This window comes from Bipolaris victoriae (genome assembly GCF_000527765.1).
Source record: "Bipolaris victoriae FI3 unplaced genomic scaffold scaffold_183, whole genome shotgun sequence".
Lineage (NCBI taxonomy): Eukaryota > Fungi > Ascomycota > Dothideomycetes > Pleosporales > Pleosporaceae > Bipolaris > Bipolaris victoriae.
The window spans coordinates 1-17,344 of record NW_014575209.1 but is presented as its reverse complement, the minus strand read 5'-3'; the positions used below and the strand labels follow the sequence as shown (position 1 = coordinate 17,344).

At 47.8% G+C, this 17,344-nt stretch overlaps 8 protein-coding genes across 8 annotated transcripts; 4 read left to right on the top strand and 4 right to left on the bottom strand.

Moving 5' to 3' along the window:
• Positions 1-277: 277 nt before the first annotated feature.
• COCVIDRAFT_21047 (hypothetical protein) lies at positions 278-1,614 on the top strand (the record flags this gene model as incomplete). Its single annotated transcript, XM_014695042.1, has 2 exons — positions 278-798; positions 861-1,614. The coding sequence occupies 2 exons, from the start codon at positions 278-280 to the stop codon at positions 1,612-1,614; spliced, it is 1,275 nt and encodes a 424-aa protein (XP_014550528.1).
• A 467-nt stretch (positions 1,615-2,081) lies between these two features.
• Positions 2,082-3,676, bottom strand: COCVIDRAFT_61343 (hypothetical protein; the record flags this gene model as incomplete). Its single annotated transcript, XM_014695041.1, has 4 exons — positions 2,082-2,161; positions 2,378-2,956; positions 3,015-3,492; positions 3,539-3,676. Coding segments are annotated over 4 exons (1,275 nt in total), but the record flags the coding sequence as incomplete, so codon positions are not given.
• Positions 3,677-4,488: 812 nt separating this feature from the next.
• COCVIDRAFT_31764 (hypothetical protein) lies at positions 4,489-5,137 on the top strand (the record flags this gene model as incomplete). Its single annotated transcript, XM_014695040.1, has 2 exons — positions 4,489-4,957; positions 5,025-5,137. The coding sequence occupies 2 exons, from the start codon at positions 4,489-4,491 to the stop codon at positions 5,135-5,137; spliced, it is 582 nt and encodes a 193-aa protein (XP_014550526.1).
• A 270-nt stretch (positions 5,138-5,407) lies between these two features.
• On the bottom strand, positions 5,408-6,988 carry COCVIDRAFT_21044 (hypothetical protein; the record flags this gene model as incomplete). The annotated part of the gene is made up of 1 exon (XM_014695039.1): positions 5,408-6,988. The coding sequence occupies one exon, from the start codon at positions 6,986-6,988 to the stop codon at positions 5,408-5,410; it is 1,581 nt and encodes a 526-aa protein (XP_014550525.1).
• Positions 6,989-7,173: 185 nt separating this feature from the next.
• Positions 7,174-7,719, top strand: COCVIDRAFT_31762 (hypothetical protein; the record flags this gene model as incomplete). The annotated part of the gene is made up of 2 exons (XM_014695038.1): positions 7,174-7,206; positions 7,252-7,719. The coding sequence occupies 2 exons, from the start codon at positions 7,174-7,176 to the stop codon at positions 7,717-7,719; spliced, it is 501 nt and encodes a 166-aa protein (XP_014550524.1).
• A 120-nt stretch (positions 7,720-7,839) lies between these two features.
• On the bottom strand, positions 7,840-9,149 carry COCVIDRAFT_31761 (hypothetical protein; the record flags this gene model as incomplete). The annotated part of the gene is made up of 4 exons (XM_014695037.1): positions 7,840-8,046; positions 8,092-8,716; positions 8,767-8,825; positions 8,880-9,149. 4 exons carry the CDS (start codon positions 9,147-9,149, stop codon positions 7,840-7,842), a joined length of 1,161 nt encoding a protein of 386 aa, XP_014550523.1.
• A 1,884-nt stretch (positions 9,150-11,033) lies between these two features.
• Positions 11,034-13,784, bottom strand: COCVIDRAFT_115207 (hypothetical protein; the record flags this gene model as incomplete). Its single annotated transcript, XM_014695036.1, has 1 exon — positions 11,034-13,784. One exon carries the CDS (start codon positions 13,782-13,784, stop codon positions 11,034-11,036), a length of 2,751 nt encoding a protein of 916 aa, XP_014550522.1.
• A 1,699-nt stretch (positions 13,785-15,483) lies between these two features.
• Positions 15,484-17,060, top strand: COCVIDRAFT_31759 (hypothetical protein; the record flags this gene model as incomplete). The annotated part of the gene is made up of 4 exons (XM_014695035.1): positions 15,484-15,658; positions 15,712-16,103; positions 16,350-16,687; positions 16,748-17,060. 4 exons carry the CDS (start codon positions 15,484-15,486, stop codon positions 17,058-17,060), a joined length of 1,218 nt encoding a protein of 405 aa, XP_014550521.1.
• Between the last annotated feature and the right edge of the window lie 284 nt (positions 17,061-17,344).

Sequence of the window (17,344 nt, the reverse complement as noted above, 5' to 3'; positions counted from 1 at the left end):
GCGTAGACGGAGAGTAAAATTGTGGAGTATTATCTCGATACGAGCGTATTGACCGTATCGACCGTACTCGGCCTTTCACCAGCACGGACGGCACTTTACCCCTGCACAACCCGTGCGGTGTTCACAGCATACTAGTTTTTCCAACGCACCCTGTCGAATATCAGTTTAGCGGGAAGTGAGGCGTTTGGGGATATATACTAAGGCGTCCGTCATCACATCAATCATTGGGCTCGACCACGACTTGTCTTTCTTTCGACACGACGAAAAGGCAGCAAAAATGGCTGTGTCTTTACAGCTTCCACCTATATTTCTCTACCTCCAATTTCCCATCATGATCTTGAATAATGCCGTCGCGCTTGCGCTGAGACCTGAGCGCCAGTTTCTCCGTGTGTCCATCACCCTACCCATACTTGTTGTGTTTGCCGCGCAGTCACTATACCGAGAATTGGATACCAGCTGGGGTTACAAGTACGGGATGGAAACCCTTACGACGTGTCTGGTTTATCACTATATTGGCTGGGTACTTCTAGGGGTCCCGGATAAAGAAGGATGGTACAAGATCCAGTATGGCAAGGGAAACGAACACGAGAAGAAAAAGGATAAGATGACGAACGGCAAGATGAATGGCAATGGTGTACCAGCGAACAAGAAATACCAGTATGTACCAGGCGGAGCAGGTACAACTTTCTGGAGCCGATTGTGGTGGGCCATACGTCTTTCCTGTACAAACAGATATGTTGGTTGGAGTCAACAAGTCAAGGGTGTTATCATGGAAGTTCCATCCGATTATCCTCGTCTGTAAGTCACTCTTCAACCACCCCAAATCCTTCACACAACCCACAACTAACATGCACCAAAAGTCGTTTCATAGTCGAAAAACTTGTCCACGGTTTCATATACTGGGCAATCTCTGATATCCTCACGGCATACACCGCCACCTCCCCATACGGCACATATATCGACTTGCAGCGTTCAAACGTAAAACCGTATCAGCCCTTCGCCCCAGATGCCCCCTTTTGGGGAGTCCGCTTCTGGTACACGTGGGTGCATATCCTAATCACGCGGTGCACCCTCGCAGTCTGCTTCGCAATCAGCGGTATCTTCGCCGTCGCACTCGGCCTCGCGAACCCGCGTGATTGTCCTTCCGCCTTCGGCCTTGTCCGCGATCTCTGGAGCGTACGGCAAGCTTGGTCTCTGGTGTGGCACCAGCAGTTGCGCTTCATATGTAGTGCCCCGGCTATTTGGCTCGCTCGCGACGTATTTCGGTTTCCAAAGGGAAGTTTCGGATCAAGATATGTGCAGCTTTTCGTGACGTTCGCCAATTCGTGGATTATTCATTCCGTGGCGGCGATGCTGGTGAATCAGGCATGGACCGATGATGGTGGGTTTGTGTTCTTCATGAGCCAGGCGGTGATTATCTTGGTCGAGGATCATCTTATTGCTTTGGGGAAGAAGATGGGGTTCAGAGATAATTGGATGTGGCGGGTGGTGGGCTTGGTGTGGACTGTGATCATGGTTGGATGGCCGGCTGAGTATTGGGTCAGCAGACACATTAGTTATGGCATTTGGGTACATCAAAGATCGCCTGATCTGTTGGGCATCGGGCCTAAATAAGTTTGGATAGGAAGTTTTCTCTAATTTGAGAGTGCATAGATTATAGGGCAATTGTTTGGGTTAATACATAGTTAGTAATATTATCTTGTTCGTATCACATCAACTATCTGAGGCTTAGAACACCCCACGATCCATCATCCGCGTCCGGATAGACGAATTTCCCAAGTTTTGGAACATATGTAAATGTAGCGACTAGACCATTGGCAAACAATAGCTTTTTTGCTAGAAATTTCCACAATCCTTTCAATACCTAAATATCAACCCGAATCCATTCCAGCACCACACCTTACCTGAACCCTTACCCAAACCTCATTCAAACCTGTCTTAATCATCCCACCAACCATACCCCCACTCTCAAACCTTCAAGCCATCAAGAATCCCAACTTCCTATTAACAACCTGCAACCTCTCCCTAACCCTCCTCAACCTATCTCCACCATTATCTTTCTCCCTTCCCTTGGCACTCTTCTTATCCTCCTTCTCAAACCTCACCCTCCACATCCCCACATAATTAACCACACCCTGCCTAGCCCAAACCCGCCACCACTCTTCCTTCGCCCACCTCAGCAGCACTTCCTCACTCACACCCGCGTAGATTGCATCCGTCCAGCATATACTCTCTTCCTTGGGACGTGGCGTGCAGAGCATATACGGTGTGCCGGTGGAAAGGTCGAAGTGCGTCCAGCGTGAGAGACAGGCGAGTTTGGCTTCGATGGACATGCTGGGTGGTGGGGGGCGCGGGGAGAATGAGATTGGGGGTTGACGGGGGAGAGGGGGTAGGTGGATAGTTTTGGGTTGGGTGGGGGAAAGGGTGTTGTTGTATGTGATGACAGGGGTTACGAAGTCCAATGATGGATGTGGTGTTTCGTGGGAGGGGGTGGGCTCGAGATCAGGTGGTGCGAGGGGTGTATGCGTGAATGTGAGGTTGACTGATGCCACTGCAGCTTCCCATCCGCTTGTGCCGATGGGTATGGCATTCATGATTAGACTTGCCAATTGCTGTTCTTCAAGCCTTTTGCGATGGGCGGCCCGTTTGGTGTAGTACTGTTCTGCAGTGTTGGGGAACGTGGTGAAGACTTTGTCACGGACGGCGGACCTGGTATGCTTGTACCATGTTTCGAGGTCTTGTGTAATGTTTCCTTCGCCGCTGTTTTCGGAATTCACAGTATCTGAAGAGCCTATAGTAAACCGGTAGCCAGGGTAGTGCCCAGGCACCCACTCTTTGATGAAGTGAGTCCAGGGCGCAGATCGCTCTTCCAGTCGGTTTCCATAATTCTCCTCGGCGAGCCTTGCAGCAAAATGAGCTGGATTAAAGAGCCATGAACGAGCAAAATACTTGTATACTGGTAGCTTGATCAGCATAGTGTGCACTACGCAACCCATGTGCATCAACAGACTTACTCTCTTCCTTGGTCTTAAATCTACCGTTCACGATTCTGAAATCCAAACCGGCAATTCTCAAGACATCTTTGGGATCCTTACTGATCCACAACATACTCTCGTTATGATCTGTCTCTTCCAAATCTTCAACGCGAATGTGGATGCCTTCTGGGTCAATCGTGAGACCTAAGGGCTTCACCATACTTCCAATTATCTTACTGCTACTCGCATAGCCAAAGCCAAAGGTGTACCATTCGAACAACTCTGGCTTGAAGCAGACCTTAACGTCAATCTGGATAAAGTAGTCTTCTCCATCACATGACGCATCGACGGCGAAATACATGCAATCATTGGTGAGATAGCCTCGGCGTCCATGTGTTGTTCCAAAGGCATCTTTGGTAAGCTGGACTGTTTCTTCCCATGGGAAATCATTTATGGTGTGAGGTCGTGGGGAGTGCAACGGGCTACAAACGAGGAAGTCGACGTCGCCGTAGTCGTTCTTGGGTACTTAGCAAGGGAAACAAAACTCTACCTCTCAATCTTACCTTCTCGGGCATCTCAGCTGGGACGACTACATGTGTGAATACTATCTGAAGTGCTGTAGTAGCTTGGGCTTTGACTTGGAAGTATACATCTGGATTGATGCGTGGACAGTAGAGGTTTTTGAAGGCATGACCGCCCATCATGTAACGATGTAATTGTATGGACGAGAGAACAACTATTGGCTTGGGCTTTCTAAAAGAGATGTGTTGATGGGATTTGAGTAGAAACAAGTGAGTTTGAGCAGATATAGTAAAGGTAAGTTACTTTGGCAGGAACTTGACAAGTAAAGGTAAGAACAGGCTGCTGATCTCGAAGCATTGCTTCTCGTGATATAGCCACTAAGGTTCGCATTCACTTGTATACGTCAGTACCTATTCCGCATTCCTATTGAATTTAGATTGATAAGTGTTGAACAATCAGTTCCAGCTTTGCCTTCATTAGGAGGGAATAGTCCCCTCTATGACCGACTGCGGTTGCAGTTTGGTAGTCACCTCCCTTTTGCGATTGCCGCTGAGCATCTGGAGTTGTCTCTGCTGAGGCCATGGGTATTTTGCTTTTGGTTTTCACATCGGGTATTATTGCGATATATCCGATATCTCTAGGGAAAAAGGGTTAGATCAACGATCAAAGGGACGACTTCTCAGCCTTGCCAGTGCCAAGTAAAGAGTAGTTGCATGTTTCGATAAAGCAGGACACACCTTCTGTACGCCCAAAAAGCGCCTCAGCATCAGCCTTGCAGTTTGCATTGTATTCCTACAAACTCAGCCTCGCGGCATTTCAGCCTCCAAGATTCGATTGGACCAGGCTGCCCGACTTCACTTTCACCACACCACTCTCTGCGGCACAGCAAACACTCTAAGCGCCCACCCCCCACGCTCCTCTAGATACATAAAACCATCACCCCAACAATAACTGCTAGTCTCATCCCCAAAATTACAATAACAATACCAAAATGGCACTCGCACGCCTCCAAGCTATCCTCGCATGCATGAACTGCGGCACCGCAGACCTTACTCCCACCTACACCTCCACCTCGGAAAAAGCATCCCTCCTTCAGTCACCCACTGCTCGCCCAGAAACTGAAATCGCAAATAATGTAGTCGCAGCCCTCATCACTACCTCAATCACCGGGCAAGCCCTACGTATGCAGCTCGACTCGCTCGTCGGCGCCTACGGCTGGCGCCAGAACCTTGCCCAATACATCCTCGACAATCTCGCGAAGGCCCTACAAGCCTCGCACGAGAAACTCGGTCCTACCATCCACGATGCGTACCTCCGTGCCTGGGAGGCTGCAAAGAGCGTCGAGGGATTTGTTGTCGAGCACCCAGTCATGTGTACGGTTATTGCGTTAGGCGTGCTTGCTATTGTTGCGCCGTGGATTCTTGAAGCGCTAGGGTTTGCGGAGTTGGGTCCTGCGGAAGGTATGTGATATCATTGCTGTGGTTAATGATGGAGTAATATTTGAGCTGACTTTGTCTGATTGTGTAGGGAGCTTTGCGGCATGGTGGCAAGCCAGGTATGCTGGGTATGTGCCTAAGGGCTCGCTGTTCTCGTTTTTTCAGCGGCTGGGGATGAAGTGGCATTGGAAGCTGGTTGTGTGAAGAGGAGTGGCGGAGGAAAATAAATTGAAGAGCTGGGTACTTACGAATATTGAGGGTACAGTTTGTGACCTACCTATGCGCCAACAGAAGTGGTGTGGGATGTAGTCGGTTGGAGAGGGTGATGCCTAGCGGTCAATGACAATATGTAATTTATATAGAGATGTTCTATCGATGTATTTGTCTAGTCAATAGATATGTGAAGACGATCGACTAAGGAATTCAACCATGGGAATTGTCTTCCAATCGCTATTTACATATGGCACCAGTGACTTATCGAAGCCCATCCGTCTCTAAACCGACATTATCTGCTCTGGAGCCATAAACGCCACCATCTAAGATCCATTGCTCATTGTCGTCGTTGTCATCTTGTACTCGCCGCCATGTTTGTCTCCTTTCACCACCCTTCTCTTTTCCTTTACCCTCGTCGATCTTAATGGTTGGTCGGATCAGGCTACCCAACAGTGGGTTCCTGCTGAACGCGCCACCGCCACTCGACAGGGTATTTCCATCTGCTGGGCCTTGATTGGATTCAGAAGGTTCATCTTCGCTCTCTGGTGTAGCAGGTCGCTCTGCAGCAGCCATGCGCCGAACGAGCTTCTTGCCGGAAAGGTCAATGCTGGCAACAACTTTGCGCTTCTCATACTCGGGCCGTGCATTCCATTCTTGATCTCTAAGGGCCTTTTGTTGGCGCTTGAGCTGCATGGCACGTTCCTGCGGGCTGGCCCACATGCTCAGTCCGGCGCTTGTGGTCTCGAAATCTGCAGCCTCATCATGGACTTGAGTTCGCTTCGCATTTTGTGCCTGGAAGGCCAGTAGCTTGTCTCTGTGTTGTTTCGCTTTGGCAAGCTTCTCATTCTCTGATTCTACATCTGAGGCAGGATTGGAAGATGTGGGCGTAGGACCACGGGGAGTGGAAAAAGGGCGAGGCGCCAATGATACTTCGGCGCGCTTCTGGCCGGCATTATTTACAGCCATCTTCTCTTTTCCACGTTCTTCACGAAGAATGCGCACCATGGACTGGATATCTTGGGGACTCAAGAGTGCAGAATTGCAGAAAGTACATGGGCCGATACCTTCTTTTACACAGATGATCTTGCCGCAATTCAAACAATTCGGCGCAGCTTCTAGGAGCGGATGCCTAGTGGCCATGCAGTTGCATTTCCGCTTGCTGTTGTCTTGGGTGGCTAAAGTAGGATTCGTCTGAATTTCCAGCGCTCTGATGGCTGACTCTAGGTCGTCCAGTGCTGTTGACGCGCCATGCATTGGTGTGCCACCGGTAACATTGACCTTGGCCTTGGGTTTGGGTTTGGGCTTGGCTTCCCCCACCACAGTGCCTGGAAGTTTCGCGGCTGAGGGAGCAGGGGAGACACCACGAGACTTTGGTGTCGCTGCTCCTGATGACGCAGTCGATTTTGGCAGCTGCAAAGCATCTGGCTGTTCCGAAAGTCCGAACTTGGCCGCTTTCGCTTTTGAACTACCTGCCATGTAGTCCTCCTCATCCTTCTTCATGTACGCACCGGAAACATTTCCATAGTTATCTGGTTGTCGCGGTGGCGGGAGTTTATTCAGCCCGGTTTGCTTCTTTTTCTTAGGCTTTGACTTTGGTACTTCTGAAATGTCATTCAACGGCTGGTTCTGGCGTGCACCAGCGGAACTCTTGGGTTTCCTCCGGTTGTTGAAAGAAGTAATGAACTCAAGTGCTTGTGGGCTATCTCCGAGTAAATTCTGGAGATGGTCTGCTGCTTCCTTCTGAGAGAGCGAGTCTGTATATGATATGATCTGCTTCAGCGACTCGTCATCAAGAGGAAGAAGCTTCGAGAGCTGGGGTAGTGCCCAAGATGATAGATCCATGATTGCAGTTGTTGGGTCTTGGAGATGTTTGAAGTCAGAAGGCGTCCGCCGTGATTCATCACTTCACGCTAGTCAGTGTGGCTACTGTGGCTGGTGAAGGGGACCGTGCGTTGATCTGGCGTTGGATTTCTAGATGCTGGGGAAGCTACCATCACAGTCCTCACTTGCAACTCCGCATATCTACCATGGCTACCGACGTCGCACTCGACACTACAATCGTATGTTTCGCATTCTATGAGGGAGAATCAATCTAACCTCAACAGGGCACTGTTGTTGTCGAACTCTACAACGACCATGCGCCAAAGACATGCAAGAACTTCTCAACCTTGGCCCAGCGCGGCTACTTCAACGGCCTCATATTCCATCGTATAATACCAAACTTTATGATCCAAGGAGGCGACCCTACAGGTACTGGCCGAGGCGGTGAATCCATCTATGGCGAAAAATTCGAAGACGAGATATCACCGCAACTCAAACATACTGGAGCTGGCATCCTTAGCATGGCCAATTCAGGCCCTAACACAAACGGGTCTCAGTTCTTCATTACCCTCGCACCTACACCATGGTTGGACGGAAAGCACACCATCTTTGGTAGGGTCAAGAGCGGCATGCAGGTTGTAAAGAAGCTTGGTTTGGTCAAAACAGACAAAGAGGATCGCCCGGTAGAAGAAGTCAAGATTGTTAGGGCATACCTCCCAGATGATAACGCTCAAGCGTTACAACGCTATTAATGCGCGACAAAAGATGAATTGGTTTAACGCTCGCGCAAAAGCCTCATGCTCGCGATGTTAATAGTGCTCTGTTGTGAGTTTGGAACCTCCATATTGCAGAATAGACACTCATACGCTCAGCTAGTTCAAAGCGCCGTTCGGGTGGATCAACACTTTGGTATACCCTTCGATCCTCTTGTCAAACTTCTCGTACGCCGTTGGTGCATCCTCGATATTAATCTCGTGAGACACAACGAAACTTGGCTTTGCCCTGCCCGACACGATCATATCGCGAAGATACCTGTTGTAGGCTTTGACGTTGCATTGTCCAGTTCCGAGGTGCAGGCCCTACTTGGATCAGTGCTGGAAAATGAATATGGTGCACACGCGTACCTTTTCAAAAAGCTTTCCGAACGAGATCAAAATCTGGCCTTTCTTGCTTTGTTCATCCGGCGCTCCGGGATCAGCTGGCACATAAAGCCCCGGAATTCCTAGCCCTCCAGTTGGGCGCGTGACCATGATCAACTGGTCAAGGACGATGTTGGGTTTTTCTGTGCTACCCGATGCATCCACTGCCTGGTATCCAACAGCATCCACTGCGCGATCAACCATGCCGCCGTTAAGCTTGATGATTTGTTCAACAGGATCGCTCTTTTTGAAGTCGATGGGTACGCAACCGATCTTTTCCGCTGCTTGTAAACGTTCGGGGACCGTATCCACAACAAACACTTTGCTTGCACCGCGTAGCACACCACTGTATGCTGCCATCAGACCAACAGGGCCCGCGCCAAACACTGCTACACTCTCGCCAGACTTGAAACCAGAGAGCACAAGCCCGTGCCATCCTGTTGGGAAAATGTCCGCAAGTAGAATGAAATCGGCCTCGTGCTCGGTCCCTTGCGGCAGTTTCAGTGCATTGAAGTCAGCAAACGGTACCCTGAGGTATTGTGCTTGGCCGCCTTGATATGGTCCCATGGCCACGTATCCGTACGCGCCACCAGCGAAGCCTGGGTTTACACTACGATTGTTAGACAATGTTGTGAAGCTTTCCGCCAAGCCTTGACTCACCCAGTACAGAATGCCGTCTTGCCTTCTTCGCAATTGCGACATCGGCCGTCTGCAACGTTCTAGGAAGCTCGACGTCAGCCCACTCATCTACAGATAGCGTTATGCGTACTCACAAATGGCAATACAATCCGATCGCCCTTCTCCAGGAGAGTTACGCCCGGCCCAGCCTCCATGACGATCCCCATGTTCTCATGGCCGAATACAAGACCAGCTTCCGCTGCGGTCCGTCCCTGGTACATGTGCAGGTCGGATCCGCAAATGGCTGCTGTCGTGACCTTGACAATGACGTCATCTGGATGCTGGATCTTGGGTAACTCGACGTCCTTGACTGAGACTTTGAACGGGCCTTCGTAGTGTACTGCTTTCATTGTGTTGCTCGGCATGTTTGAAAACGTCGGCTTTGTCTTTGTTGTTGTATGAATTGTGTTTGGTATTGAGGTATAAGAGCGTGGTATGTACAATTCGGAAATGCGGATTATTGGACCTAGGTATGAGTAAAGTTAAGAATAAAAGGTTTGTGATGTAGGAAAGACACCGTTACATCCTCTTATCAAGGGAACCCCATCCTACCCCATTCATGTACTCCTTCCCACTAGCTCTATTTCGGTATGTAGGCCACTGCCCTTCCTACATACATGACAACGGGCTATCCCTTCCCCCGAGCATCAATACCCCAGTTTTAAAGCAATCACGAATGCGTGGCTCTGGGTGGTCGCAAACCAAGTTGTCTACGTACGTAACCCAATGCCCCCCACCTGGTGCGAAACTGGAAACCACCCCTCACTCTTGGACTTTTTCGCTCGAGTTGGCATTTAGAGGCGTCATTATTGAGGGGCTGGGGCGGCAGATGGGGAGGGGGGAGTGTGGGGTAATGCTTTCCGAGTCGGAATCTAGTGTCTTGGGCATGTTTCCGAGGATGCTGTGTTTTTCTTTGACTACGGAATTTGCGCAGTTGGAGTATGCCAGTGTTGTATTGATATGATTGAGGTGCGTATATTGTCTTTTATGTCCTTCAGCGAGAGCGTGAGCGTACTACTCTGTTATCGGGATCCGTAAAAGCGGTAGAAAATATAGGATTTGATGGATGGGAAGTGGATCTAGAGTTGGAAGTTATTGCTGCGCCATTCGTTTGGTTAGTACTTCAGTAGGGTCAAGTTGACACATAACAATGTGGGTGCGATGGATCTTTTCTCGCATGGGGGGTTGGTAGATATAGCAATATCTCGTTTCTTATAGGATGCGAAAGGCATTAACAAATGCTTTCTTACATTTTGATTTGCGAAGCATAAACCTTGGTGAATGAACTGAATCAGAAAATTTTGTATCTACTGTAGTTTGCGTGGTTTGTAAGTGAAAAGTTATTTGGCTGTTCGTACCCATAGATACATGTAACACCACTAAATTTCACCATTCTACTGGCTAAATTCGAAAGAGAATCTTGACTTCGTCTAGAACGCGACACTTTGTATGAAGCTCCCAGTTAATTTCAAGATCATTCACGGTTTTCAGATGTTGACAGTTTGATTCCTAATGAATTCAGCTATTCGCTTTGTTACGATCTCACAAGGTTATACCAAAATATACATTGCCGACCTATGCTACTTGTAATTGAACGACATGAAACTTCTTGTCAAAACAGATCCCCTGTCGTACATGCACTTATAGTCTCATTACCAGGTACAGGCTAAGAGACATACTTCCAGTGGTCTAACCTTTGCCAAAACTAAATTAGGGAGTCTCTGCATTGGATTGAAAGCTCAAGTTATTCATGTAATAATAATTAGCACCGTTGGTATATCAAAACGTGATAAGTAACGAAGTTGTTAGAAAAGGGACAGTGACATTTTAAGAAGACACCATATAGTTGCCTACACTGAAACAGCGAGATTCGATATCTACATCCACTCACAATCAGCATTGTTACCAGAAATAGCCAAAGAACATGTATGTTAGTTTTAAGTAGTACATAGTGGCGGAGAATCGCGATCCTGAGCTCAGTTTGTCGCCACCGACGACTCTAATTCCCAACTTGAAGGCAGCTATTCCGAGAACGCGTATGCCTCATAAAATCCTCTAGCACACATGTATATCTGGATTACGTGAATCCGTTGTAATCAAGTGAATTGAAACTATTTACAAAACGGTCCACCTGGTTTGACACATGGCAGCATCATGGACCAGACGTTTTGAAATGAAGTATATGTGTACAATATAGGAGATACATGAACTTGTATAACGAAATGTTTTGTTTTTACAAATCCTCGTTCTTACAGTCTTTTTTCCCGCCAGTGACGAAGCCAAGCAGACGAAGATTGTGTGAAATCGTGTTGTTCACCAAGGACCTTTCGAGACGATTGGTAGCATTTTTCCATGAGCGCACACGCCTCCTTGCAACGAGCTGTTGAATGCAGCGTGACGGCATGATTATGCATGCTGATTAGCGTATCAGGGTGTTCATCACTCAGCTCTCTCTTTCTCTCCTGCAGGACTTGCAATTGTAGCTCTTCTGCCTCTTTAAACCGTCCTTGTCTAGAGAGTGTTAACGCTAGATTATGTGTGATAACTAGCGTATCATAGTCTGCGTTGCCGAGAACTCTTCTAGACGCATGCATCACTTGTACTTCTAGCTCTTCTGCTTCTGCCCATCGCCCTTGACAATGGTATGTTCCCGCTAGGGTGCTCATGGTTTTTAGCGTATCGGGATGCTCTTTGCCATACACTTTCTTATTCGCCTTAAGTACCTGAACTTGTAGCCTCTCTTCCTCTTTATACCGACCCTGAGTGAAGTGTGCCAACGCTAGATTATGTGTGATAGCTAGCGCATTAGGATGCTCGTTACTATAAATTCTTCTTGCCGTATGCATCGCTTTTACCGCTAGTTCTTCTGCCTCTATCAATCGCCCTTGTTTCTTGTACGTCCAAGATAGGTCGTTCATAGCCCTCAGGGTGTCAAGATGCTCTTCTCCAAGCAATCTCCTCGCCTCTACCACTTGAGCTTGTAGCTTTTCTGCCTCCCTATATCTTCTGTCAATACGTAGAGTCGTAGCACATCTCTCTGCGAGAAGCAGTCTATTTTTTTCATCAACATCTGTCCAAATATGTGATAGAGCGCTCTGAGTATGCGGAAGTAATCGTCTCCATTTACTTCTGTTTATGTAGTCACCGTTTGGAAATACAAGAAGTAGTTTTGCAATAGCGACTTTAATGCACTCTTCAAGCTTTTCTTCCCTTTGCAGCAGGTTGCGTAGAGCTTGATGGACTGGTCGATGAAGATCCAGCGCAGAATCAGCAGGTCGTCTGATGATGAGCGCATACTTGTCTAGTATCCTGATTGCATCTTCTCTTCTTCGTGTTGGATTTGCCTCTAGGATATCAAGTGAAATATCTTTCCGGTCTAAACATGCAGCGACACACAGATATTGTGCAGCTAGCTCATGCCTATGGAAAAGTTGGCTGACGGAAAGATATAGCGTAGCAGCAATAGGATCTCTCCTGTTAGATTCCTGCAGCTCACCCTTAGAAGAGTCATCACTATCTTCGAGAGCGGGACCTTTGAAACCGTCTAGTTGTAGTCGGTACTCCTGCAATGTCATCCCGCTCGCATTTATACAGGCTATTGCTTGAATGATTGCTAGAGGGAGATATGACAGTTCTCTTAGCAAACATTGAGCTACCTCTTGTTCAGTGGTCGAGAGTGGCCTTGCTAAGCGGATCTGCAACATCCTCAACGCGGCATCGGGTGTCAATGCTCGCATTTCTATGAGGTTTTGTGGAGCGAGAGCTTGAGCTGTGTCGCTGTCTGTGGTAGTAAAGAGAATGGAGCACAGCTTGCCCTGTGGAAGAAAGTCGGCCACTGGGTTTGGGGCTTCTGTTGTGGACAACTCGCTAGATAGCAGAGCGGTTTTTTCGATGTTGTCGAAAATCAGCAAACACTGCCGTGTACTGATATCTTCCACGCAGCGTTTTGCAAGTTTCTTCATGTCGACCTGAGCATCGTCCCACCCAGTGATATTGAGTTTCTGCGCAACCCTTGCGTATGAGTGGTAGAGACTATCTTTATCGGTCGCGTTCATCCAGAAAACTGAGCAGCTCTTGCTGTTTCGCTTCATTCTGTGTGCAATCTCAAGTGCAAGCTGAGACTTGCCCGTTCCCCCAGGTCCAACAATCGCTATTGCAGTAGTGGTAGTTTGTTCGTTGGTGAAGAGCTTTGCTTCTAGCTCAGCGAGCTGTTCCTCTCGGCCGACAAATCGAGGGTTTTGGGCGAACGGAATAATCGATGGTACATCACTAGCTTCTTCTAGTTCAGTCTGCAGTCTAATTACTGCACTCTCCTTTCCTTCGCCATACGCGGTAGGCATAGAGACACCAAGAATCCCAAACAGGCAGTACACGATATCTTCCTCCTCCTTTGTTTTGCGGCCGTCGACCCATCTTCTTCGCTCAGATATACTGAATTCATCCAAAGGATCGTTGTGTAGTGCCGAGAGCGGGATGCCAGTTATATCGTGCAGTAACTGGCTAAGTGATGCTTTATCGCCTATGCGGTGTCCTTCAACCGAGAAGAACTCGACTGACACTGGTGCAATTAGTTCTTGGAGTGTCCATCCCCTGGTAAACCATTCGCTTCTCCGAAGTAATGCTTCCCAGTCGCTGCGCTGGACTGGCTCTGTTGTAGCCGACACTGACACGTCTAATAAGAAGACGTAGCACCGTGTCGCGCGTTTGTACCACTCAAACATCGAGTTGATCGCATTTGAGCGTTCTTTGTTATTCCACCTGTTGATACAACATGTATCGATCCAGAAGTACTGCAAATCGTCATGCGCTGCTTTGTGGGCACAAAATTCAAGCTTTCGATTGCCTTGTTCCTTCGTGCCGTAGGTTCCGTCTCTTATGTTCTCAATCAAAACTTCAGAATCGGTCCATCTGTGCGACAGAATGGCGTAAGGCGGAATTGTCTTGCCGTAGAAATCTGTTAAGACGGGCTTTCCCAGCGCGTTGAAATGAAGGAGTCTCATGGCATTAGTGGCATTGGCCTACTCTCTGAAATCCAGGCGTGAACAACGTAGACGGTGTCGAGAATAGCAAGGTGTATTCGTAACGAAGAGAACTAGATGGAGAGGGTTCAAGATGGGCTACGGTCAAGGCTGCCTGGCGAGGCAGTGCATGCGACCAGGCTAAGCGAATGCTAGACCAACAACTCATAGCAGGAGCAGCCTGGGGCTGAGTATTCAAGCCACAGTCATGCTTGCTGAATATGAAGATAATGACCTGCGTACCGCTCTAAACAACGAGAGAACGCGTAGAAGTTGAGGCCAGCTTCTGCATTTACAGAGGCAGAGCAATATTGTGGTGCTGCCAGGAAGGTGAGGGGGACGCGCGATCGTATGTGACCATGAAAGGTGGAGGAATAGCTACAACTCAGAAAATCTGAAACAATGAGGGAACGTGATGAGATAAGGTAGGCCAAGGTGAAGGATAAGGATCAGAGGCGGTAGACGAGGCTTGCAGCGAGCCTGATGGGGCAGAGAGAGGAGAAAAAGACTATTGAAAAGGCTTCGAGGATCGTATCTCACCAGGCTACATGACTTTAAAATCCATCAAAACCTCTAAAAACAAATAGAAGGAGTTTCAAGGCTTCTATAAAAGCTATTGAAGAAAAGGAAGCCTATCGTGAGTCCTCGGGGTAGTAAGGAACCTGAGGAAGGTCGTGAAGGCTCACCACCTCAAACTTCACGGCGCAGCCGCGCAATCATAATTCCAACTCAATCTCTATAGATGGATCTATATGTCAAGGCCTGATAGACTTAAGACGCTAGAGTATGGCGATGATAATTCTGTAGCGCGAGTCTATGGCCATATTTATGAGGTTGTCCTGATGAGGCCGCGCGTGCAGGACAGACGTCTCGTGCACGGTGTGGTGGGTCTAGTTACTAAATAGTACTACAAACTAGTACGTAGTGATCCTTGTCACAAGTCGGCCAAGGAACCAGGCTCATGACAAAAACGATCGGTCCAAGCCAAGTCTCGAATCCGATTACACGGACTTAAACCAGGAGTGAGCTGGTATCAGCTAATGGCTGTGGACAAGTACGCCGTCCCAACTAAACATGTCGGATATTGTTGGCCGCCGATGTCACACATGCGACGCTTTGCTTTCCCAAATAAGTCACATCATTGTATTTTTTAAATAATTTTCCTTCTCTCTCCGGATGATCAAAGGTCGTCGTAAGACCCAAGGGGATGGTCTAGTCCCGAATGATGCTGAGAATAGGTCGGAAAGTTTACGCATCAAAGGGTCCCTCAGTTGACATGATTTATGCTTACCACACAAATTTATTATTATTTTCATCAGAATTCACATCTTATATCAAACAGAATCAGGGGCTTTTCGGAACAATAGCCAGATGGCGAGTTGTCACAAACAACAAGAAGGATTCCATCGTAATGAATCAAGTACTTCTGGTTATTTTTGGCCACGCGGATCTTCCTATTTCGGATTCCGCGTAATAGTAATGGATACATCTTACGATGAATTTCACCGGTTCCATAATTCATGCACTGATACTTGGATCGTATTCGGATATGTTCAATGATTCATACATTAGATCTGATGATATTTTCTATATAAAAACCTTGTTGTGGCACCAGAATTGAATATTGTTTCTTGATACATCACTACACACCATCACAACGCGCACTATCACTACATTTACAATGACAGTTCCTCAGCCTAAAACAGCAGCATCGACTATGCAGCGCAAACCTCCTACGGGAATATCTGTGCTGGTAGTAGGCTCTGGATTGGGAGGCTTGACATTTATAATTGAAGCATATCGACAAGGCCATGATGTCCAAATCATCGAGAAGCGACCCAAGCTTGAAGACTTTGGTAAGCTCCTAATAGCTACTTGCAAAACAAGTCTAACTGAATTCGCACAATAGGTGAAGCCATGATAATCCAGGCGCCAATTCACAAGGACTTCAAGGCATGGCCAGGCTTTTTAGAGAAGGTGCTTAGACACACAGTCCAACCCTCTGAAATCCATGTGTTCCAGCACAATGGAAAGAGTCTGGGCAACTTTCCACTTGGAACTCCAGAGCTTCCCTCTCTAGCTGTTAATCGACTTGGTATGCACATCGAGCTTGCGCAATACGCGAAAGATTTAGGGATCGAGACTCAATACTCAACTCATGCCGCTGAGTACATGGAGACTGATGATGCCGGGGTTGTGGTTCTGTCAGACGGTCGCAAATTGACTGCAGACGTAGTTGTCGCAGCCGACGGTGTTGGATCGAGGTCATGGAAGTTGATTCTCGACAAGTTCGAGAAGCCCGTCAGCTCAGGGTATGCAATTTACAGGGCAGATTTTCCTACTGGCGACGCTATGAAGAACCCCTCATTGCAGAATACTTCAATGGGGCTGAAACCAGGATGGAGCTACATTTTGGACCGAATGCTCACGGCGTAATAACGAAAATGCCGCATCGTATTTCCTGGGCCTTGACCCACAAAGTAACGTCACCCCCTTGAGATCTAGCTTATGATTTCCTTTCTTTTTCTAATGCTAACATATTTATAGGATATTGGACATGCAAAGGAAGATTGGTGGTGGACTACCTCAGCAGACGATGCACTACCATTCGTGGAGACATGGTCACCGTTCGTGAAAGAGATTATCAAATTTACGCCAGGTAATTCGTGCATTGACTGGCAGTTGATGTGGCGCAACCCGCAACCAAAATGGGTTTCACCAAAGGGACGCGTAGTTCAGATTGGTGATTCCGCACACACATTCTTGCCCAGCTCTGCAAGCGGTGCTAGTATGGCCATGGAGGATGGTTTCTCGCTTGCAGCTTGTCTGCAGATGGCCGGGAAGCAAGAAATACCTCTTGCCAATCGAGTTCACAACAAGCTAAGGTAGGCCATCGAGTCCCTATTTCTACTACAGATATTTTTATATAGTACTAAATGTAATAGATTTGAGCGTGTTGCATGCGCCCAAAAGATGGGCTTCAAGAATCGCCAGAAGTTCCATACCTCTGATTCTGCTAGCACTGAGGAGAACCTAGAAAGCATTGGGAATTTCACTGGGCAATGGCTTTTGCGTCACGACCCCGTGGGGTACGCTTACGACAACTTCCAAGCTTGTGCAGACCATTTGCTCTGGGGAACTGAGTTTAAGAATACAAATCTCGTACCAGGGCATACTTTCAAACAGTGGACCGTGACGGAATTTCTTGAAGCTCAAGAGCAAGGCAGGGTTATTGAGGAATATGGAGACTGGTCCTAGTGAAAAGGACCTTTGTACTTGCTAGTAAAGACATAAGCTATCTTCTTCAAGAATTAGACATTTCACTCATTGGGCAGTATATAGAGTAGACAGTAAGTTTCATCCTTGCTAAATCAAACTTTTATCTTTCGAAACAGGAACTACAAGATAGTTTGGGGCTGATATTCATCCCTATTACCCAATCACAAATCATATTTAACATTATTCTTAACAAATGCAGCACATACACACATCCAATCCCCCCCCCTCCCTCACCCCCTCCAACCTCCACCTCGCCTCTTCAA